Raw genomic sequence first — 25,844 nt, 5'->3', positions numbered from 1 at the left:
TTTATGTGTATAGTGTGATAAATTATGTCCAAATTGAAATTTATAGAATTCTCAAAATTAACCAAAATAAATAAGAATGATTAGAACAAATTCACATTTGAAGAAAATCAGTTAGAAAATAAAGAATATTTCAATTTCTAACTAAAAGATTTTTTTATTTTTAAGAGAATTTGTTTTACTTATATTTATCACATTTACTCCAAGCATAAACAGACAGAGGTCTTTTAATAAAAAAAAATATCAAATTTTCAAAATGAATTCTGCCTCTTGGTCTGCAATTAAGATTTTTCTTCCAGAAATTAACCTTGAAATACCCCTCTAAATAGACCTGTGGCTAAAATATTACTAAAGGTATTTATTCCCAAAATTAAAAACACTTTAATTTCCAATTTCCCTTGTTTTTTTATAAATACCTACAGATGCACAACAAAGGCACTTCATTCTCAAAACTGGTAATGTTTCTTCACATTTTGCACTCTTATATTACATGCCCATTATCCCAGTTTAAATCATCCAAAAGTTGTCTATAGTCTTCAACATGGTGTCCAGTCAGGCTCTATTAAGTCACATAGATTTAAGAAGATGTGGTATGAGTGCCAATGAGACGACTCTCCATCCAAGTCACATGCTTATTTTTAAGATGTCCATTGTCATATACACACATCCATGTTATAAATGCAATATATTACAAAGATAAAAATATTATGCAAAAATTTTGCATGTAAACATCTTCCAAAATGTATTCAAAATGTTTTTTAAACTTAACAGTGCAGATATTTTAATTGTTAATTAATTAGACTAATTATCAGTCTTTTAATGAGTAAATAAATCGTTCAACACCTGGTTGATAAATATAAATACACAATGAGCTATTGAAACCCAATGAACTGGCACCAACCTCTGGCTTTGTTTCAAGTTATATCTTTGTCAATTCTACCAATATTATCAATTTAAACATAATACTTGATGAAACCTCCAATTCAAAATATCTAATTCACATTCACAATAAAACAATATGTATGTGGTTCTGGTTGAAATAAGTTTGCTTTTGCATTTTCCTGGCTGTATGGGCAGTTCATTTACATGGTTCTGCTTTTAGTTGTGCACTTATGCAGATTTGACAGTATTGGTTGCTTTTTTAAAATGTTCTGTCAGAAAATGAAATGTCTATGTAGTTCTCACTGTAAGTTTTATATCCTCTGATTCAAGCGGTCTCAATACAAGTGGGTGTATGTTGTCATAACTAAATGGTTTCATTGTAAGTGTTTTGTCCTCATGTGGTCTGAATGTAAGTCAGATCTCTCTATAAGTGTAATGTCTTTGTGTGGTCTGACTAAAGTTTTATGTCTTTATATGGTTTCATTGTAAGTAGTCTGACTCTTATATCTTTATGTGCTCTGAAGATAAAGTGGTCTTATTTTAAGTGTTAAATCTTTATGTGGTCTTGGTGTAAGTAGTCTGACTGTAATAGTTATCTATATATTGTCTGACTGTAAGTGGTCTCACTGTATGTATTATATCTGTATGTGGTCTCACTATTAGTGGTCTGACTGTAAGTGCTCTGATTAAGTGTTATGTCTTTATGTTGTCTGACTGCAAGTATATCTGTATGTGGTCTGACCTGTAAGTGATCTCATTGTAAGTCTTGTATCTTTATGTGGTTTCACAGTATAAGAGTTATATATTTATGTTGTGTTTTCACAGTATAAGAGCTATATATCTTTATGTTGTGGTTTCACAGTATAAGAGTTATATCTTTATGTGGTCTCACTATAAGGGTAATGTCTTTATGTTGTCTGATTGCAAGTATATCTGTAAGTGGTCTGGTTGTTAGTGTTATATCTTTATGTGGTTTCACTAAAAAAGTTACACCTGTATGTGGTCTCACTATAATAATAATATCTTTATGTGGTCTCACTATAATAGTGATATCTTTATGTGGTCTCACTATAAGACTTATATCTTTATGTGGTCTCACTATTAGAGTTATATCTTTATGTGGTATCACAGTAAGCATTAAATCTTAATGTGGTCTCACTGTATGCGTTAAATCTTTATGTGGTCTCACTGTATTTGTTATGTCTTAATTTTGTCTGACTGTAAGTGATATGCAAACAGTTATCTACACAGAAAAAAATAGACTTTTCTAAAATTGTAATTCATGTTTTTTAAAATAATGTATCTTTACCTAGTAGATTATTATAAACTGATGCCTGTTTAAGATAATCACCATCCACAAAAGGAATTCTGTCTTAAAATCTATAATTTAGTTCTCAATGTAAACATTAACCAAAAAATCTATAACTAAAACCTAGAAACTTAGGTAAAACATTCTGTCTTAATTTCTTTTTTATATCAAAATTTAAATATTTTAATTTTACTTCCTGCATTACATGTGTTTTCTTAATACCTACAGATGCATAATAGCTGTTGAGGCCCTTAATTCCCAACACTGGTAGTATAATGTAGGCAATTCTTCTTCTCATCTTAGTGCCTTTCTACTCCAATAATGCCTTCCGTTTACATTTTACAAAATAGGTCTACACTACTCAACAAAAAACTAAGTCAGGCTCCATTATAACAAAAGTCTATATTTATCATTCTTGTGAACTAAACAGAATTCTTGTGAAGTAAATAAACAATGTTTATACAGTATATATATGCTGCCTTATATTTCTTGTATAACAAAACCCTCTTATTTATTACTCAACATTTAAGTTTTTTGAAGATTATTCAAATCTTTTCAAAACTAACAGTGCAGTCAATTTAACATGAAATTATGTATAATTCTCAGTATTGAAATAAGTGTGTAAGTTCTTCAACACCTGGTTAATGTCTAAAACAATAGGCTATAGCAGTCCAGTAGACTAGAACTGACTCCTAGCTAAGTTTCAAATTGGTGACAAATGTTTTCTATTCTTGCATTTATGAATATCCATGTATGAATGTAGTGCTTTTGATCCTTGTATGATGAAGCGCCTGTATCACTGTATGGGTGTTGTGCTTTGTACCTGTATGAATGAAGATCAATGTATCTCTTTATCTCTGTATTGATTTTGTATCTTAGTGGATTGGACATAGTGTTTTGTATTTCTGTAGTTTCAATACAGTGTTTTGTATCTTTGTGGTTTGGAATGTGTTTGGTATCTTAGTAGTTTTGACATAATGTTTCGTATCTTTGTGGTTTGGACATAGTTTGTTTTAATGTTTCTGTTTTGGACAAAGTATTTTGTATCTGTGAACTTTGGACATAGTTTTTTGTATCTCTGTAGTCTGGACATAGTATTTTGTATCTCTGTGGTTTGGACAAAGTGTTTTGTATCATCTCTGTAGTCTGGACATAGTGTTTTGTATCTCTGTGGTTTGGACAAAGTGTTTTGTATCTGTGTGGTTTGAACATAGTGTTTTGTATCTCTGTAGTCTGGACATAGTGTTTTGTATCTCTATGGTTTGGACAAAGTGTTTTGTATCTGTGTGGTTTGGACATAGTTTTTTGTATCTGTGTGGTTTGGACAAAGTGTTTTGTATCTCTGTGGTTTGGACAAAGTGTTTTGTATCTCTGTGGTTTGGACATAGTATTTTGTATCTCTGTGGTTTGGACAAAGTGTTTTGTATCATCTCTGTAGTCTGGACATAGTGTTTTGTATCTCTGTGGTTTGGACAAAGTGTTTTGTATCTGTGTGGTTTGAACATAGTGTTTTGTATCTCTGTAGTCTGGACATAGTGTTTTGTATCTCTATGGTTTGGACAAAGTGTTTTGTATCTGTGTGGTTTGGACATAGTTTTTTGTATCTGTGTGGTTTGGACAAAGTGTTTTGTATCTCTGTGGTTTGGACAAAGTGTTTTGTATCTCTGTGGTTTGGACAAAGTGTTTTGCATCTCTGTGGTTTGGACAAAGTGTTTTGTATCTGTGTGGTTTGGACAAAGTGTTTTGTATCTCTGTGGTTTGTACAAAGTGTTTTGTATCTCTGTGGTTTGGACAAAGTGTTTTGTATCTCTGTGGTTTGTACAAAGTGTTTAGTATCTCTGTGGTTTGGACAAAGTGTTTTGTATCTCTGTAGTCTGGACATAGTGTTTTTTTTTCTTCTGTGGTTTGTACATACTGTTTTCTTTATCAAATGTTTTTAGTTTTCAAAATTTCTCTCCCTTATCATCTGGTTTATTTTTCATTCAATGATTCCAAGGTTCAGTTGTCAGTACAATATAGCAATTTTGGTGTCATTTCGATTTCTAACAAAATCATTTGTACTTAAATCTTCAGCGAGGTTCAACATCAAATATATTTTCAAATTGTACCTATTTTGTTTCAGATATAAACAGGTTTGTTGCAAAGTGAGCAAAATTAATGAAAGAAGATAGCTGGTGAATGTCTTGACCTGAAATTTGTCACAACAAGAATGTGTCCAAAGTACACGGATGCCCCACTCGCACTATCATTTTCCATGTTCAATGGACCTTGAAAATGGGTAAAAAATATAAATAGGCATTAAAATTAGAAAGATCATATCATAGGGAACATTTGTACTAAGTTTCAAGTTGATTGGACTTCAACTTCATCAAAAACTACCTTGACCAAAAACTTTAACCAGAAACTCGCACTTTCATTTTCTATGTTCAGTGGACCGTGAAATTGGGGTCAAAAGTTTAATTTGTCTTTAAAATTAGAAAGATCATATCATAAGGAACATATGTAATAAGTTTCAAGTTGATTGGACTTCAGCTTCATCAAAAACTACCTTGACCAAAAACTTTAACCTGAAGCGGGACAGACTGACGCACAGACAGACGGACGAACGGAGGCACAGACCAGAAAACATAATGCCCCTCTACTATCGTAGGTGGGGCATAAAAAGACGAACAGATAAAGGACAGTTGAGTGAGTTGACCAGTTTATTTTTGCTATTGGTTGCCCCCCTTTTTGATCGACAATTTTTCAATATGATATCTTCTGTTCAAATTTAAAACAAAAAGATATTTAAAACAGAAATACATTGTTTTTAAAACAATTAGCCATAGGTTTATAATTTTAAAATATTCAAAGGTTTAAATGTAACATGATTATATATAAAAGGTTTAGAAAATATAAGTGTTAAAAATCTCCTTAAATGTGTATTGTAAATCAGTGAGCTTAACTGTTCAATAGGGTAGATTTACACCAAGATAAAAGTCGTTCACTTATTGATCTTATAGTGTTTAATGTTAATGGTTTGCTTTTATATAGTACTACGTAATACAAGAGAAATATAGATCTGAAGTTGAGCCATTACTTGGTCAAGTTTATTGCACTTGTTATGTACAATCTTGTGGAAAGAACAACTTGCTCGGTTTTAGCACTATTAAAACAAAAAAATTTAACCTCTGGATATTATGTTTATATTTGTTGTAAAAAACAGAAAAAGTTCAATAAAAATAATAAAAATACAAATTTCCTACAATGGCTTGATTGAGAAGAAATATTAGAAGAGATAACCATTAGGTTATATGGTAAATTTCCAGAGGCGGATTTAGGGGGGGGGGGGGGCAGGGGGCCCAGGCCCCCCTTTTTGGGAAACAATTTGGTTGCTTATATAGGGAATCACTGAAGCGTGACTGGAGTGGGCCCCCTCTTAGGTCAGTCAGTGGGCCCCCACTTATGAAAATTTCTAGATCCGCTACTGATTTCACCCCCCAAAAAATAATAATTCCAAAGTTAATGAAGGAAAATATATTCTTGAACAATATAACAATCACATAAAATACTGTAAACATTTTTAAAGGGGAAGATGTATCATTCGTTCAAACAATTGCACATCTCTTGAATCAAAGCAGCTACAATTACAGATTGAGAATTTTCTGCAATTGCATGTATGAAACTTGCATTTTATCCTTTTATCAACTATTTGCTGGAGTCATGAAACAATTATGAATAAATTCAAGAGAATACCAAATATCTGACATCAACTTCTAATTCCCCATAGGGATATGACAACAGACCACCAAGAAATTCCTAACATAAGACAGCAATGTTCAGTTTGTTCTATAGCACAGCAACATTCAATTGATTCTGTAGCTTAAATGATAAAAATTATTTCAAAATTGCTATACAAACAATCATTTCCGAATTAAAATTAAAATTTAATGTAATTCAATACTTTTATTAAAAAAATAAATATTAGATGAAAAATGTTCAGGAATTTCAAATAATTGAGTAAAATTCTAGTGCAAGCTAATTACACCATAGGATATATTGACTGATACTATCAAAAATCGTGAGGAAATTGAAATCTATACGGCAATAATATTCAATAAAAAGTTCATTGCGCCTGATTTAACTTCAATAATCGTAGACAAGTTAGACTTACATGTCTGAAAATTAAACGATAGCCTAAATCAACATTTATTAATTACAATGAAATCTTTGGCCGTAAGTGTTCCGTGAAAATCTTCCCAAGTAAGGAAAAATAATTGTTATATTGTAATCTATACTAGATTATAGGGTACCAGGTATAGTCTATTTAAGGACATGACTTGAAGTATATATTTTGTTAAATAAACCGCAATATCTTTAGGGATACAAATAACCGAAAACCACAATGATCGCCTCAAAACCACAACTGCCACATTATCATGTTCATCTTGTATACCTACTTATACACAATCCAATTGCTGTTGAAATTGATTTAACCTTTTCTATTTTAAATCACACCAAACCAGATTAAAATTATGTTATGTATAATTTAAACATACAAATCTTCAAAGGGTATTGAAATATGACCAAATATTTGGTTTATAGTAAAAATTGTTTTGTTATTTCTCTTAGCTTATTAATTTCATAACTTTCAAAAACATCAATATTTACACTATATTCGTGACAATTGAAACCTTGTTTGAAAATAAAATATACAGAGGTAAAAATAGTATCAATTGTTGTAGATTGTATGATAAAGAATTCAAAGATTATTATCAAAATGATTAAAGTTACAATAGGAAACAATTTTCGAATTTTAAAAAATCTTTAAGATAAGATCTTCATTTTTAAAGAAAAAAATACTTGATAATGGGGTTATGTTTTAGTGAAGAGATTTTACACAAATCAACAAATATACTTGAGTCAGTAAAAGACTTGCATGGCCCATATTTCCTTTAATATACTAAAAAAATATGTAAATTTTAAAGGTTATCTGTCTGTTTTACACTTTTCATGTTTTCAAAACCAAATTTAAATGACAAAAAAACCTGGCTTTCTACACTAAATGACAGGATCTCATTTTTTCTAATAAAATTCAAAATATAGCTACCTTTCCATTTTTCTCTAGTTGCTTTTTCCTTTCCTTTGATTTTTTGCTCATACAATCCAGAGAGTGGCTAGCACCCATGATAGTATATTTTTCACATATTCACCTCATTTCCAATTTTATATAAATTGTTACTTTCAAGAAATTAGCGTTGATTAGTCCTAAAGTTTCAATTAAATCCATTTCACTTTCATTTCTTAAACACCTGTTCAACCAGAACCAAATACAGTTATTCCACTTTAATTATAGGGAGGTTAATGTAATTGTTTATATCTATACCTATATATTACCTACATTACAACTAAATCGAACTAAAACCTGACCACCCCTTTTAAATTAAAACCAGGATTTAAATTTGAATTATGACTGTATGTGTATTGGACTCAAAAGTACTTTAACAGAACTTTTGTAAACCAAAATATTGGGATTTTTAAGGTTGATAATGGGACAATATTTACCTACTATTCTTTAAAATTACTAAAACTGCATTCAATATTTATTTATTTTTATAAACAGGGTGTTAATAGTTTTAACAATTATGTATTGTCTATTAAATAATATCTTGGCAAAGGGACAATAACTCATTCATTTTCAAACCAAAATGCACAAAATCTTTCCGATCGTCGATTATGTATTGATGAACTGACAGCATAAACAATTTTATAATTTTCGTAATGTTTTTAATGACAGTTCATACTGTGGTTTAAATCCAACATAATATCTGTTTGGGTATCTTATAATCTGTTATGGCAGGCGATAATTGCGGTTTATATTTTACGGCATTGTCTGCCAGACCACCATTGACTGACCTATGGGCATTTGGACATAAATAAATTTGTGGCAAAAATTACCATTAAAGAAAATCTGACAGTATATTTCGTACTATAAATATTCACAGTTATATTCTCTAACAATATTTCTTTTCCAGTTGAATTCATTTTTTGAAAAACTGATGTTTCAGTGATTTCACATCTACCTTTAATGTAGATCAAATCTTATATCTCTTTTAAGCTTTTTGATAAACATTTAAATTGACTTTGTGTAGATAGTCAACAATCTTTTTTTTATGAAAATCTCATGCAAAGCTATATCATGTTTGTTTCTGTTGGTAACATTCCAATATTTTCTAAAGATATTCCCAAGAGGCAAGAAAAAATCTACTTTCAAGGACAGATATTTGCAACAATTTAAAAGTCAATTTTTATTGTGATATTTATTTTTTTTGGCTGCTGATTAAATTCTTATAGAAGACCAGGTCAGAAAATTTTGGTTGCTGCAAGGCCCCTGCTTTCTGCAACCTTGAAAATTTACTTGGATGAAAAAGTTCACCTCACTCAAAAAATGCTCTAGAAATTGAATGCCTTGAATTGGTTAATTATTTTGGATTGATCTGTTAAAAAATATCAATATACGTTGGATAAAATGTTTCAATTTCTATGGTTAAAAAATATTCACCTTTTCAAAGTCATTAAAATTTATATTTCAATGAATATTTAAATTTGTGGTTTCCCTTTACCATAAAAACATGTATGTCATGAATATTAATGAATCAATATTCATTTGTTTACTCTGTGTTCTTTCTAAATATGTATGAAATATTTGCCACTGGCTATAAAACAAATTATAAATTAATCTTTGTTATAATGGCTAAGTTTCAATGTATTTCAACTAGAAGTCTGTAAAATATTTAACATATCAATGGTAATTTTTCTATAACATATATTTTATTGCTTCGACTCAAGTTAAACAAATAGATTTATCAACAGTTAGTTTGAATTGATTGACAACCATTGAATAGTTGGGTGCATTTAATCAATACGACCATGTATATGCTTGCTGTATTGTGCAGTAAAATCTTTTAAGATCTTTAGGTAGATAATTTATGACAGGCATTTTACAGGAAATAAAATATCATATATTAACTTAAATGTCATATATTATCTTTTTAACATGGTGCAAAAGTAAATATTAAGTTACTATGTAAAGAAACTGTCAATTTTTTAATAAATCAATATTTTATGATACATGTTACGTATAAACTTTAATTTGAATTAAGTTTCACTAGGTTTGTCTCCCTTTAACAAACTTTTTATAAAGAATGAAGAGTTATGGCCCATGTAACAATTACTAATATTGTTAAGAATTATAGTTTATTTACATTTTATATTCTATTCTATCAGTCATGTGCAAAAAGATTGAATGCTGTTTAAGGCTATAAAAATTAGAAACTGTTTGCACTGTAAAAATTCCATTAAGTTTTTATTGAAATCATTCACAGCTTTTCTAGACTTGTGATGCTTCTCAAGCTGTATGTTGACCTATAAATTTATTTAAAATGAACTTCATGTTCAGTTTAAGGAATCTGATGTTCACTAGTTATTGTTGTTGATGAGATTCATAAGTGTTTCTTGTTTTTCATTTCTTATATTGATTTATAGATTGCTGGTTTTCCTGTTTAAATGGTTTACACAAGAAATTTTTGGGGCCCTTTAAAGCTTGCTGTTCGGTTTGAACCAAGGCTCTGTGTTGAAGACTTTACTTTGACCTATAATGGTTTACTTTTACAAATTGTGACCTGGATGGAGAGTTGTCTCATCAGGTCATTGGCACTCATAACACATCTTCTTATATATATTGTGTTGTTAGATAGTTGTATAATTTATTGAAATTACTAAACACTTTTTTTATTCATTAAGGTTAATTATTGTAATGGTCAATTAAACAATTTGTCACAATAAATCTGGTACTAACAAAGTCCATACATGATGATGTTATTTTTTCAATAATTTTACTGAATCCAACAATATTCCATCCTCTTTTCCACAATGTGACCTCAATAAATGTGACATACATGTATAACCAAATTTTGATTTGCCATGACCATCGCAATGGATGTGACTAGACTAGAGGAGGGCGTATGACATTTGCGCCGATTTTGAAAATTTTCATTCTTTCATTTGCGCCGATTTAATTTTTTCATTTGCGCTGATTTTATTTTTTCTCCTAATTGGATTTACAGGTAAGTTACAGGTAAGTTAATACTTTTACATGGGCTGAGCACAGAGTATAAAGACAAATTTTAAGCATCATTGGTAAATGGCTATCCCATTTTTTCGGATTACAATTCCTTCCCCCAAATGAAATCAATGACTGCTTCACGTTTGACAATATGTCTGACGCTCCTTCTGATGACAAATGTCTTACATTCTTAGCCTACAGACTAAGTACATGTATATGCACACTGTAACGCTATCCATCTCATTTCTGAGCAGCTGCACCCCAACTTATATGTTATTACAGATTTTATCAAGAAAATCCAGGCCGTAACGTATGTTGAAATTAATGCGAACTCTATAGAAATGCTCGCATCAGCACGTAAGCCAGACAAAGAACAGATGGACCCCGTTAGCGACAATTATAGGAATATATTAGATGTGTTGCCTATACACACTCGACAAGAACAGATTTATGATTTGAATGTATTCCGTTTTAATGGATTTGAATCCTTCATTTTAGCATTAACAGAGTGCTTTTATCTTAGGTTTTTACTTGTTGATTTTAAAGTATGTAAATATATAGCTTTTATATTGATTTATCCTGCTCGAAACCCTACTTCCACCTCCCCGTAGTGAGCAGAGGACAACAGTTATATACACCTCCCCGTAGTGAGAAGAGGACAACAGTTATATACATGTTATGATTGACAATTCATAACATTTGTACAAATGGCTTACGGAAGAGGTTGATAAATGGTAAATGAAAGAGGGACAAAGATTCCAGAGTGACAGTCAAACTCATAAATCGACAATAAACTGACAACGCCATGGCTAAAAATGAAAAGGACAAACAGACAAACAATAGTACACATAAAACAACATAGAAAACTAAAGAATAAACAACTATAACATGACTGGGATAGAGAGTTGTCTCATTGGCACTCATACCGCATCTTCTTATATCTTTTCACCTGTAATTTACCTGTAAAAAAATCGGCGCAAATGAAGAAAAAAAATCGGCGCAAATGAAAGAAAAAATCGGCGCAAATGAAATGCAGATCGGCGCAAATGCAAAACGCCGCTAGAGGAGTAAGAATTGCTTAACTCTCAGTTTTTTGTTGGGATTCTATATTCAATCTTTAATTTTCTGTGTAGTGTTATGTGAACTGTATATTGGTTTTCATCGCTTTTCTTTTTTGTAATTTTGTTGGTTATTTTGCTACAACTTATGATTTTTAAATGCCTTCTAATGATATTTCGTTTCTTCCTCTTTTCATTACAGTTTCTCTGGTGGGTGGGTTTGTTTAAAATTGAAAAAGATATCCTATTGATTAAGTAAAAAAAAGTTCCATATTATAAAATTGGTATTGTGTATTATGTTCTAAACTGCCCTTGCAAAAATGCAAGTACACAAAGTCTATAAGATATATGTAGAGCTCTCAAACTATTTTAGCCAAACTGACCAGCATTAGCTTCAATTGTAGATCTAATGAAACTGTCCGTGATATTTACCTGCTCATATATTAAAGGCTAAGCCTACAAAATCCAAACAATTTGACAGTGGTGAATATATGATACCTTCTTTACCTTAATTGATTTGATAATTTCAGTTATAAGTTTGATCAAGGATTTGTATACAAATCCTTGGTTGTAGCATACATCTTTTTTTGTTGGTTTTTGTTCAATTCTATTATTTTGTCCAATCATAGTAAAGATTGCTGTCATCATGCATGTTGTTACCATAGTTAGGTCTCCTTAGGTCTCAAACAAAAAATTAAATATGTAATTTTTAAAAATACTCCAAAGGGAAGTTAGAGTTATCCTTCTTTATACAGAAAATAATAGAAATCTTTATACAGAAATTAATAGAAATCTTTATACAGAAAATAATAGAAATCTTTATACAGAAATTAATAGAAATCTTTATACAGAAAATAATAGAAATCTTTATACAGAAAATAATAGAAATCTTTATACAGAAATTAATAGAAATCTTTATACAGAAATTAATAGAAATCTTTATACAGAAAATAATATACAGAAATTAATAGAAATCTTTATACAGAAAATAATAGAAATCTTTATACAGAAAATAATAGAAATCTTTATACAGAAATTAATAGAAATCTTTATACAGAAAATAATATACAGAAATTAATAGAAATCTTTATACAGAAAATAATAGAAATCTTTATACAGAAAATAATAGAAATCTTTATACAGAAATTAATAGAAATCTTTATACAGAAAATAATAGAAATCTTTATACAGAAATTAATAGAAATCTTTATACAGAAATTAATAGAAATCTTTATACAGAAAATAATATACAGAAATTAATAGAAATCTTTATACAGAAAATAATAGAAATCTTTATACAGAAAATAATAGAAATCTTTATACAGAAATTAATAGAAATCTTTATACAGAAAATAATAGAAATCTTTATACAGAAATTAATAGAAATCTTTATACAGAAAATAATAGAAATCTTTATACAGAAAATAATAGAAATCTTTATACAGAAATTAATAGAAATCTTTATACAGAAATTAATAGAAATCTTTATACAGAAAATAATATACAGAAATTAATAGAAATCTTTATACAGAAAATAATATACAGAAATTAATAGAAATCTTTATACAGAAAATAATAGAAAAAGAAAGATAACTCTGTCTCAACTATTAAAATAAAAATTCATGAAAACTTTAAAAGCACTTTATGACATCACTGTGGAAACAGTAAACAATAGTGTCACACAGTCATTTGCTCTAAGATTAGGTTAAGATGTTTGATAAACATTCTTGAGATATTTGGTTTACCTCCCCCTAACCTAGTTGGTGTTATGTGGTACCATGATATGATTTAAATATCCAATCTGATGTTAAATTTGTTTCTGGATCCACAAAACAAGCATTGTTACATTTACCCATTAGCTTTGTTTGTTTATAAATAACGGTTGTAAAACATCATCAATATGACTTAATATAAACAAAAAATTGGCAAATGGAATGTGTATATATTATATGTGTTTTTCACATTTAAATCATGCAAATTTAAAATATATATGGAATGTAAAACTTTTATGGATATTATTTTGATTTAAGTAATTTTACATTCCTTATGAAAAATAAGAGTGCAATTTAATTCACTTCAATTATTGCAGTTTATGCAAATATTACCCAACAAGCTTAGTGACATTCAGTATTAAGCATAAAAGTTTGAGTTGGATAAAAACTATGCCAGTTATAATGCTTCACAAGGAAACAATATTCAATCCTTCCCCGAGCAGATCCTGTTATCATTTAGCTTTAAATCTGTATTTACATGTATCAAGAATGAAGTCGCAATTTTTTTTTTTTTATAATTTGGTCTACACAATTGCTTGCTTGATTAATTGTGGTTTACTGCCACATTTAGCACAATTGGTAGTTAGTTTATCATTGGTGGAGGAAACCAGAACGCACAGAGAGAACCCTGATCTTTGGCACAAAAACTGACATTCCTAGTCAAATAAGATTGGAGTGAAGTGTGCCTGCCACAACCCCAGTTCTGACAGGCTAGTGATACAGTAGTTGGTATACTTTGACCACTCAGCTTCTGAGGCACCCTGGTCTAAACAAAAGAAGAATCACATTTTTTTTTAATTTAATATGCAGCCTGTTAAAAAGAATTAGTCTCTCATCTCATGTTGTTTAAATTAATCAAGATCCTACATATCCCATTAATGGGTAGTGATTCAATTTACAAGTATTTTTTGAAAAAAACTAAATAAAATCTCATGACTATCTTTCAGAACCAATTTGTAATTAATGATTTTCTAATTAAAATCTCATTTAAAGGAGCAATTTGTGTGTTTTTGCTCTGTTAATATTAAGACAAGATGTGGTATGATTGCCATTGAGACAACTATACACCCAAGATCAAAAGATAAGGATATAAAACAATTATAAACAATAATTGTGGGACATCCATTTCCATCACATTTACTTTTTCTTCGCATATATAATTGACTTAGTTAATTTCAGAGAGTATCATCCAATCAATTGCTAACGTTTTGTATTGAAAGATATAATTTGATAAATCCTCCGTTTTTATAGAAACTAAGTTTCAAACTCACATAGCAAAGTTGAACTAACAAATTTTGACAACTCTTGATTGTAGCTCCCAATGTATTTATTTATATCTGACCCCCTAAACATGTACATGTAATATTCATATAGTGCCTTCTTTACATGCAATTATTTTTACTGGACCTCTTCAGCATATATATATATATAGCGCCTTCTTAACTCTCATATTGGGCCTGATAAACATATATACATTAAAATTAGACCTGCTAAAGATATACTTATTATTTCAGGTTTGCTTAAGATGTATTTATTCATATTGGACCAGGTAAAATTGCTAAACTTATATTTGACCTGCTAAACTTGTATATATTCATTCATATTTGATCTTGTAAAGATGTTTTATTCATAGTTGGCCTGCTTAAGATAAGCTTATTCATATTCACCTTGTTTAACTTCTGACTGAAATAAATCCTGACGAAAACTAGCATAAAAGAGTGCAAAATCAGGAAATTTAAAAAGTTTAATTTTGATTCAGAAACCAAATAAGGTTCTTGCATTGAAATATGAATTTTGTACCAATTTGAAAGAAATAAAACTTCTAGTACAACATGTATTAGCAATTTATACCCCTGTACAACAGAATTAAAACATTTTTATTACCTACTCCAATATGAAATATCTATTTAAAGGTGTATTTTAATGGTTTAAAGACCTGTTTAATCTACCGTTAAGTGTCTTTTATTCACACCCAACGATAATTTGATATACCCAATCAAACAATCAGATTTAAGGATATTGATGTCATTAATGTTGGCCATTTTGACAATGCAGAAGTCAAAACATTTTATCACATTCAGATGTTTTACAAAGAGTTTTAAATACCGCTGGGTTTAATCAGATGTAATTAATATCCCATGCTTCATTGTGTAATAAAATTTCACCTAATTTGAAATTTATTATGAGCAAATATAAAAGAATTATAATTTTATGGAAGGAAAGTTGTAAACTTTTAAAGAGACATGCAGATTTAAAATATTCTTTTCGTACCTTGGCAGAACTTTTATGTAAAGGAATCGGCAAAAAAATGCTGATTCATGTTTTTTTTTATATTGGTGTCACAGAATTTTAAAACACGGTTAAAAATGTTTTTCTTCTAATAGTAAGCAATAATTATATATACTTTTGACAAACCAAAATAACCACAAAATGGTACATGGTGTTCCAATCGTAAAATTCAAGTTTCACAGTACACAAGTAAGCCGAAAGAATAAATAATAGAAGGACTACTGTGTGGATTTTGAATCATTGCCAGTATTTACTTCACACTTGATAAATACTTGTAGTAGTTCTCCAAAAGTCATATCAATTTGTATTAACCCACTGACAAACAAACAGACTTGACCTTTAACAATTTTACCCTTGTAAATGGTTTCATTTTTAGGCACTTAGACTAAGCTAACGAAGCTTGTAGAAGGCACTTTTTTCATAAAGCATGAAAATAAAAATAGACCTATCATTCTGCAGACATTTTAACCCAGTCGTAAATGGGTTAGGTTTCATTTTTCAGTATGGTAAAACTTGTAGAAGGCACATTTTTCATAAAGCATGAAAATAAAAATAGACCTATCATTCTGCAGACATTTTAACCCAGTCGTAAATGGGTTAGGTTTCATTTTTCAGTATGGTAAAACTTGTAGAAGGCACATTTTTCATAAAGCATGAAAATAAAAATAGACCTATCATTCTGCAGACATTTTAACCCAGTCGTAAATGGGTTAGGTTTCATTTTTCAGTATGGTAAAACTTGTAGAAGGCACTTTTTCCACAAAACATGGAAATAAAATATAATATTTTGCAGTCCTTTGAAGGTTTTTAACAAAAATTTCTAATGTAGAAGGCACTGTGTTCCACTAAGGTATTAAAACAAAATTAAAACATCACAGAGGGCTTTTTTTGAAAGGAAAACTTACCTATAACATAAAAACTCTTTATTTATCTACCAGCATCCAGTGTCTTTGAAAGTAGCCTTGTGTCTTTTTAAGGCTTCAATAGGAACATCTGTTTCCTTGGTGAATGTTACTCATCAGTATTTTAAAACTGGTGCTTATATCTTTTTAAATGGTCGTGTACATATTCACCCAACACACATATTTATTTCTGAGGATCTCAAACACCATAATGGTTGCAATTTCTTTAAATTGAGTTACAAAGACAACTGACTGCCATGTGGACTATATACCTTGCTATTCTGACATGCTCTATTGAAAAAACTTATACATAGGGAAAACTTTTTTTTAATGCTTTAATGCAGCTTTTCCTGTCTCCAATTTGACTGGGCCATTGGCTCATTCCACTGTGCATCATTTTAAATTTCTATAGCTAATATATAAATATCAGAATGAAAATTTTGTGTTGATGTTGTTTGGTTTTGCAGTAGAATCCACTCATCTTTTTTCTTGGAAATTGGAAATTATATTTAAATAATTTTAGATACTAATTGTGAAAAAAATATATATAAATAATGCTCTTTATGAACAATGGTAAAATTTTCATAAGTTATTTGTTTTATAACTTCTGTGACACTAAAAATAAGTTATTTAAATTAAACTGATTTCTTGCAGTAAAATATGTTAGAAGATGATTGGACTCTTGTGTAAAATTTGTTTGTTAGTCCTTTTTTCTCCGTTTTTCTCCCCACATTTTTTCAGCAGAGAATTGTGTTCCCTTGCATATGTTAATACTTTAGGCAAATTTAAGTAGATTTTGGTGATTTTTGTTTTTGATGGAATTTTTTCTAGCTCAACACACATCACAATGGTCAACTAATATATGTGAAAATGGCTTGACCTTCGGTGCAAATCAAGTTTACCTTTATGTCCACAATTTTTCATTTCTGAAGTATGTATGGTAAAGGGACTATATTTCCATTTTGGCTTACTTTATGTTGGGTTGATGTCTCTTTGCTGTTTAACCTAGATATTTTTTATGTACAAAAGATCCTGTTCACAAAGTTTTTTCAATGTTGTGTTGAGCATCTTTTCTTAATCTTATGATACCTTCTTATAACATTCACTTTACCAATTTTTCTGCAACAGATACACTTTTCAAAAATAATGGTTTCTTCAGAGATGCTTGAGGCCAAAATATTTGAAAACCCAAAACTTAACAAGAACTGAAGCACTATAGTAAATCAAAGAGGACAAAAAGTAAAAGCAAAACCCAGCAAACTGCACATCAGCAAAAGACAGAAGGCAAAGAGAATCTAGGTGTTTTTCACATGCACTGTTTTTGTGAAAAAATATTTTCATTCTCTCCTGTGTGTTAAAATTGAAGTTTAAATTATGTGTATTTTTAAAAACTTGAAATGTGTTTCCTTTTTTTTTTGGCAAAAAATATTCAAGTATATAATAAATAATTTATTTTCATAACAATATAAATGCTCGTCTGCTAGTTGCAGTCATTAACTAAAATTAATCATGTGACTTTTTACTAAAAATCACTGATCACATGATTTTGATATCACATGCTCTACTTGTTACTATATATAGTTGCATCTCTAATGCCTAACATGAGGAATCAAATTTGGACGGAATAAACTTTTAAAACATTAAAAAAATATAAAAAGAAATTGAAATATTTATGTTAAATATATATATATAAATATTAAGACAAGAAAATAACATATAAATGCTTCATCTCATAAATATAAAGCTTTCCCTGTAAAACCATATCAGATCTTCAATCTTATTTTATCACAGATAAAAAATATAGAAATTTGTAGAAAAATTAAAATTTGGATGGAATGTGTAGTTGGGTTAATTAAATATATTATCTTTAAAAAAGTTTTCAAATAATACAATTAAAAATGATACATTTAGTGTACAAAGCAAAATCTTAGAACTATAGCGGAGTGTTCAATAATTAATGATGAAAACGCTTTAAAATTGAGACTTGGTCCTCTGTTGAGCTGTCAATTTATAGACAAACAGAAAAATCCTGCCATTGTGTCTAACTTTTAAAACTAGCTGATGGAAATATTTCCATCAACTTTCCTTATGTTTACTTCATAGTAAAAACAATGTTTTTGAAAAATGAGAATGGTACATTAAACAGTAACTCAATGACAAAATCAAAAGGCACTTATTCATGTGACTTCAAAAGAAGGTAAAGTATCCCAAAAGCACATAAAATAGTTGTTTAACTGCCACAAGTTAATGAATTAAATATACATCCTGTTACCACACTTTTTAGATTCTGTATGGAGTCGACTAATGCAAGATTTTCCGATTTGACTTTATCATAATTTGACAAGAAATACTGAGAAATTATTGAATATTCATAAATTTTTCCTAATGTTACATCAAATAGACTTAATTTTAGTTCTAAACCTAGCGCCTATATAATTCCAGTTTATCTTATATTGAACTAATCTACCCTATCATCAAGTTAGGACTTAAAATGAAAATAATGGAAAATGTCTATCTTGCAAAAGCAACATATTAATTATTGTTATCACATAAATATGTAAAAAAAACATAGAAAAAAATGATAATATTGATTGATATAAAAATTAAATGCAATTTCATATTTTCACAATCAATACTGTTAATATTTGCACTCCACTTTGCTCAACAACTAACATAAACCAATCGATAAACGACTTTATCTCTCTCACAAACCTGGTAGATTTCATTGATTCTACATCTTATGCTTTATGAATTAATCTTGAAAGTTTTTGTTTTGAGATCATCAAAATTTTCAGGGATTTTTCAAAGATATTTCAATTCAATTCAAGTAAGATCCAATATTTCTTAATGAAATATGTAACACAGTTCATTGCCAAACAATAGAATACAAGCTAATCTTTGTATGGGCATCACAAACTTTATTTCCTTTGATGACTGGTTGACCCACTGCCTTTATTAAGAATATTGGTATATCAATTTAAGATTGAATTTTGTACCAAACTAAATAAATTCAGTGATTTGAACATTTAAAAATTCTTTCGTTAAAAGTGCAAAAATTGTAATTGTTTTTTTTTTTGTATTCCTAACTTTTAGATACTGCGAATAAATTCCAGATACAATTTTTACACTTTTCTTTTTTCTTTTATTCATATATCAATGAAAATTCCCTGACTGAGTATTGGTCAGATGGTCTCTAGGCAAGATTCTATATATCTCTTAGATTGTCTTTTAGTGGATGTGCAAAAGAAGTCATACAGTATAACTGTTCAATAAATAAATAACGCTTAACGTTTAAGAAAAAATTGAAATGAAAAAATTCACAAGTCGAGACAAACATTAATAAATGCATATATAAACCCTGGATTTAAAAATCTATATGTTTGATATGATATTGACATTGAATTTATCAAATTCTGGATAAATCTTATCTCGATTTTCCATTCCGATCTGAAAATATGTTATACAAACTCTTATGAAACTGAGCCAAGTAAAATAAAAATTTAAAATAGCAGATTAGCTCCATGTTTAAATTGGTTTGTTTGAAAGTCAATAAAATTTTGTTCAATAACAAAATTATCAATGGAAAATGAATAATGTAAAGAGGTAAAATATTCATTTAAAAACTTCTCCTAAGTGATCCATTTAGAATTTCTAGAGCACCTCCATGAATTACCAATTCAATTTCAAAATGTCAATGTTTACACACATTTGCACACATATAAAGGCTTGAAATTTCGCACATCTCTGCACAAATCATTTAGGAGAAAAGTCAAATATCTTCACAACATACACATTTACACCTTGCGTACAAATATTTCAATATCACAGTAGGCTTAAAAATCCTAAATCACAGACGATAATAAATAAATAAAATATCTATAAATCTAAAAGATCCTCTCTCAAAGAATCTTTCATCTTCTTTGACATATTTTTCAGCTGACGACCTTGTTTGACAGCTTCGTCTAAGGCATCTTCGATATCTAAATGATCTAAGCGATTACGACGCCTTCTCCCCCTTCTAGGGGCATGACCACCTTCATATTCACTTTCATCGGACATAAATCCATCTTCATCATTATATGATTGAGGAAATTCGTTGATGCGTACACGTCGTGGAGGGGCTGTATACACTGGTACAATATATTGAGGTGGCTGAGGAGGGGGAGGAGGTTGTGGAAGCGTACGTCTTGGTGGCAGCTGGTAGTTTGATAACCGTTGAATTCTATCACTGATGGCATTAATGTCATCCTGTGTCACCATCCTGCCTGGATACTGAGGATATCCGTTCATCTGTGGCTGAGGATTGGGTGGCACAGGTAATGATCTCATGTAAGGTTGTTGTGGATAGTCATATCCATTTTGTTCATGTACACCATTCTGTACTGGTCCATTGGCGGCTGGTCCAGGTGTAGAAAATCGAACGGGGGATGGTCGATTTTGTACACTTGACACTGGTCGCCTTTCATATGGTGTACCAGTACGAGAACTCTGGCGTGATCTCAAGTCATTAGGACTGTCAGGGCTTCCTCCCTTTAAATTCTTAACATCATCCATTAAGTCACGGAGACGTCCATGACGGGAATTACGAGCGGAGTCACCTTCTGGGAACAATTTTATTCCAGTTTGAGTTCCTTGTTCAGAAATAGTCTGTGTTCCGGCAGTTCCTTGTCTGCCCTCATTTTTCAGAGCTTGAACATCAGACTGAATTGTTTGTAACATGTTTTTCTTCATAGATGTATTAGATATCATTGAATCCTCGGATAGTCCTGGGCTATCATTTAACCCTCGCTGTTGTTTTATTTCTTTAACATCCATCAGAATACTACGTAATAAATCAGCACGGGATCCACGAGATCCAGTGGATCGTTGGGATGCAATAGACATACGAGATGTCTGCATGGACATATTCCTAGCTAGTCCACTTGTCTGAGTGTGTATTGTTCTTGGTGAGTCATTATCGGGTTCAGTCTGGGTTCTAGCATGACCTGGTGTCTGTGTCATAGTATTACGGAGATCCTCAGGGTTGGCCTGAGGAAATTCTCCTGTTATGTAACTAACAGTTGAATCGTTATCGGAATAACGAGTCATATCTAATCCAAGTGGTGTGCCTCTCATTGTGTCGATTGTTTCGTTTTCTAGTACATTATCAAAACTCGATGCGTGCATAGTATAGTAAGTTTCACCATATCCAGATTCCTCACTTTCTGACTCAAGAGCTGCAGCGGCACCTTTCTTTAAATCATCATTAGATTGATTATGGCGACTGTTGCGAGACCTGGATCTAGGATTTGGTGAAAATGTACGAGGATGAGAACTACTTGGTCCTCTTTTCTGTGAGTGTCGGCTTTGATTTAGTGACTGTCGACTATGATTAAGTGACTGTCTACTATGATTTAGTGACTGTCGACTATGACTCCTTGATGTACCATGTCTGGAATGAGGCCATTTGAAGACACTGTCATCTCCGTCATCATCGTCACCACTGTCGTCTGATCCACCAAGTCCAAGCAAATTACGACGACTTCCAAACCTGGCTGATGAGTTGGGTGTCTGTGTAGATCTGCAGGGCTTTCTGAACAACTCAGTCTGTAGGTACAATGGGAGGAATGGCAGTTAATTATGTTACCACATCATTTATAAAAACAATCACCAAATACCAAAAAACTAGCATAAAATCACACAACCCCTTATAGCCACACACATCAATACAAAAAAAAACAATAAATATAGTCAGAAAGAGCTACAAATGTATGTTTTGTCATCTTTTGGATGAGTTGTTAATTTAATGTTTATTTCTATGTAAAAATTTAAAAGGAATTGTCATTTACCGGTAATTGCTCTATTTTTAAAAGGTCACACTTTTTTTAGCCACACAAACAAGCTAGCCAAGTTAGCAAACGAACCATGTAGATAAATGGGTTGCTGACTTGCTTTGCATGAAAAAGCCTGAAGTTATCAATAAGAGAAAAGTGTAAAAAAAATAAAAATAAATAAGAAGTTAAAATTTACCTGCAAAAATCAGAGGTCACCGTTAAAACAGCACAGGTAAAAATATGATGTGCACAGGTAGAAGATCTAGCTTAGAATGTTAGTATTGGGATTACTACATAGTAAAGTATTGTTTAAAGGAGAGCAATTATTGACACAGTAGTTCTTAATAACCTTATAGTGATCTCATCAAAAAGTTTAAAGAGCCAGGTATTTAAAAACAAGTAGAGTTTTTCATTGATTTATTAGACGTGTATAGACCTGTAATGCAAAAATCCCGCCAGATTTTTAACATACATATACAGGGGTTAGAAAAATGAAAGCACTACAAAAAGATAGACAGACAGTGGAAGTTATCAGGGGAAAACAAAGGGAGTTAATACATTATACATAGGATAGCAATCTGAATAGTATACATACTTACATTATTAAAACAAAAAATCTGATGTGTATAACTTAATATCTGCCAATTCCTCCAGATTGTACCGGTTTAATTTTATATATATAAACAGCTGTCCGATAGCACGTTAAATGGCCACGTTTATAAACGGTTATCCCAGTCAGACATGATACGGCCTGTTTACCGCAGATTTTTCTATTGGTTTATTAAAACCTAGGTAAGCAGTTTCTTTTTAATCAGAGCCAAGGTGTTTACAAATGTTTAATCCCATAGAAAAGTTTAATTCAAATTGGCATGTCAGAATAGCTGATAGTCTTTACTAGAAAAAAACTACAATGCATAGCCGCAAGGAAATTATAGATTTGGAACAAAGTGCCTTCTACAATACAGTGCCTTCTAAAAAAAAAAATACCTGGGAGAGGAGAAAATATATATATAATTCTGAAATAAGAAACTCTTTTTAATTTTTTTTTTACACATTTTGTGGCTTTTAGAGCATGCAAAGCAAGTGGGCAACATTTCTTTTTTCTCTCAAAAAGTTTGTGAATTAAAAGTACATGTGACCTTACTGTTGTTTTAGTTTTTAACTGTGAAGATGATTTTCTGTTACACCAGTGACCCAACACAATACACAATATTACATGCTACAAACCACAAGATATTAGAAGAGCTACACACTACATTTACTGCAATATCTCAACCTATTTTGTAATCTATCTTTTATTTCATTTCTAATTCTTTCTTTGTTCTTCTTTTATCAACTTTTTTTCTTCTTTCATATATATTTTTTGTTTCCATGTATTTTTTTTCTTGTCATATATATATATTTTTTTATCCCTTTCAGATATTTTTTTCCTTTCCCTTTTATATACTTTTCTATCTTTTTTTCAATTTTATTCATTTCTTTTTCTTTCTGTCAAATCTATTTCTTTCATTTTTTTATTATCTTTTACCTTTTTCTAATATTTTACGATTTTTTTATTTTTTCACTTTTTTCTTCAAATTAACTTTCTGACCTTACTGACTTGGTTAACATGAGACAATAAAGTGTCAGTTTAAGCGATTTGAAAATAAAAGGTATGAAAAAATTCTTTGTAAGCAAAAAAAAATATGACCTTAGTTTTAGTCTACTATGGCATTATATAATAATCTTATAATGTTTTAAATATTGCCGAAAGTTAAATTCAATTATTTACTACTAATCACCCTATTTAAACACAATCTAATACATTCAATTTGTTAAGTTTATAGCTCCTTAGTATTTCAATTAATATCATAATCTTCCAAAAGCCTTAGTGACTTGAATTTGATGACTTCGGTATAAGTTGAGATATTTGAAGGTTACAGAGGTCAAATGTCTGACTTACCTTGAGTTGTAGGGACTTCTCCTGGACAGCTACATCTTCTTTCTCAATCCTTTCCAGTTCTTTGACATAGTTCTCAAGGTCATCGTCCATAGTATTTTGGGCCTCTTGTAATTCTCGGCTGGCCTGGAGGTTGTTTTCACGGTCCTCCAGTAGGTTCTCTATTTGACCAAGGAGCTCTTCCCAATCTTCCCTCACTGCTCTCATAACAGGGTCCACAAGGGATGGGTCATGTTGTGTCAGGTCTCTGTATTTGTTCAGGAAACTATCAATGGCTGGGCCTTTAGCTTGTACCTCCTCTCTCAGAGCCTATAAATAAAGGGTTTCCTTCATATTGTGGAATCATTTTTAAGAGGAAAAACCAGACTTAAGAACAGGATAAAGACACTATGAGGTTTTTGCTACATTTAAAACATTGTGAAAAAACGTTGATTTTCATTGCACCTTTGGAGGCTACAAAATTGTTCTCTGTCTCTGGTTAAAACAAAAATGTTTCCACTTTTCATGTCATCCAAATTTTAAAATTAAATAACAGGGAAATTGATTTCCACCTAGTTATTAATAAATCTTTGTGCATTATCTAATATTCTGCAATTCAGAGGTCTTAATAATAGAGCTGCAGGTAAAATAGGTACGTCACAATTAGAAGTACCGGCAATTATTCTTTCAAATTCATTTTTGAGAAATTATGGATTATTTTGCAGTTTAGAACAGCAGGAACAACTTGAATAATTCATTAAATTTTCTAATGAGCTAATATATTTTCAAAATCTAGAAACTTCCTAAAAGACTAAAATCTAATCATGAGGTTTTAACTATTTTGATTTATAAAGAAATATGGTCCTTAGTACCTATTTTTCTAATTGCATAAATATTCAATTGATTTCCATTAGATTTTAAATATCAATATTTTGTGTTTTCCCGACTTTTAAATAAATATATTATTTTTAATTTATTGACTATAATTCCAAATGTTTGTTTAATTTTTAATACAATTGCATAAGGAGCTTATTTCTAGTGAAAATGTTTTGAATAATCATGAAATATTTACTCTAAAAATAATATTTGTAACTCTTGTATATATAAAAGTTAAAATTAAGAAAGCTAAGAAGTGTAATACCTTTTTCATTAAAATATAATTAAAACTAACCTGAGCTGTATGTAAAAGATTTCAGAGATGCAGAGAACATTTCTACCGTTATGTTTTGTAACTTGTGTTTGATCGATTTATCATAATAGTTAAATTTTTTGTTTATCAACAACAAAAGATGTTTAAATTTAATAAAAATATATTTCATGCTAATCCAACAATAGAAGCTTCCAATTTTAGCAAATTATTAGAGTATACATGTAATCAGACTAGTAAACATCTTTGATTTCTTTTTTACATGGTTATATTAAAATAAAAACTTTGGATTAAAACGTTAACATGTAGGGGTGCAAGTTATACACATTTTCTTCTCTGATAGTACACAAGGTACATTTAACAAAATACTTATTACAAGTCATTAAAGTAGCATTCTTACACATTTAATCTAGAATAAAATAAAATATATCAATTTTAAATTGTAAATTTTTACTTTCGCAAAAAAACACTTGAAAGATGAATACATCATTTTGAACTTCATATTGTTATTTATTAATCAAAGAGAGATAACTCTAACTACATCAAAGATAAAAGCTTTAGAAACAGTCTATTAAAGCAAAAATATAACTAAGAAAGGAATACAAATCATTAAAGAATGTCTATATGGGAGCCAGATTTATTTTTTTTCATAT

General features: G+C 30.2%; 1 protein-coding gene across 1 annotated transcript in view; it reads right to left on the bottom strand.

Moving 5' to 3' along the window:
- Window positions 1-25,844, bottom strand: part of LOC143069143 (muscle-specific protein 300 kDa-like) — a 226,470-nt gene that overhangs the window by 73,716 nt on the left and 126,910 nt on the right. Inside the window, exon 85 of the mRNA XM_076243628.1 lies at window positions 24,069-24,374. Within this exon, the coding sequence (XP_076099743.1) occupies window positions 24,069-24,374 (306 nt within the window). The remainder of the gene's footprint in view (window positions 1-24,068; window positions 24,375-25,844) is intronic.

This window comes from Mytilus galloprovincialis, chromosome 3 (genome assembly GCF_965363235.1).
Source record: "Mytilus galloprovincialis chromosome 3, xbMytGall1.hap1.1, whole genome shotgun sequence".
In the NCBI taxonomy this organism is placed as follows: Eukaryota; Metazoa; Mollusca; class Bivalvia; order Mytilida; family Mytilidae; genus Mytilus; species Mytilus galloprovincialis.
This window is presented reverse-complemented; position numbering and strand designations above follow the sequence as displayed.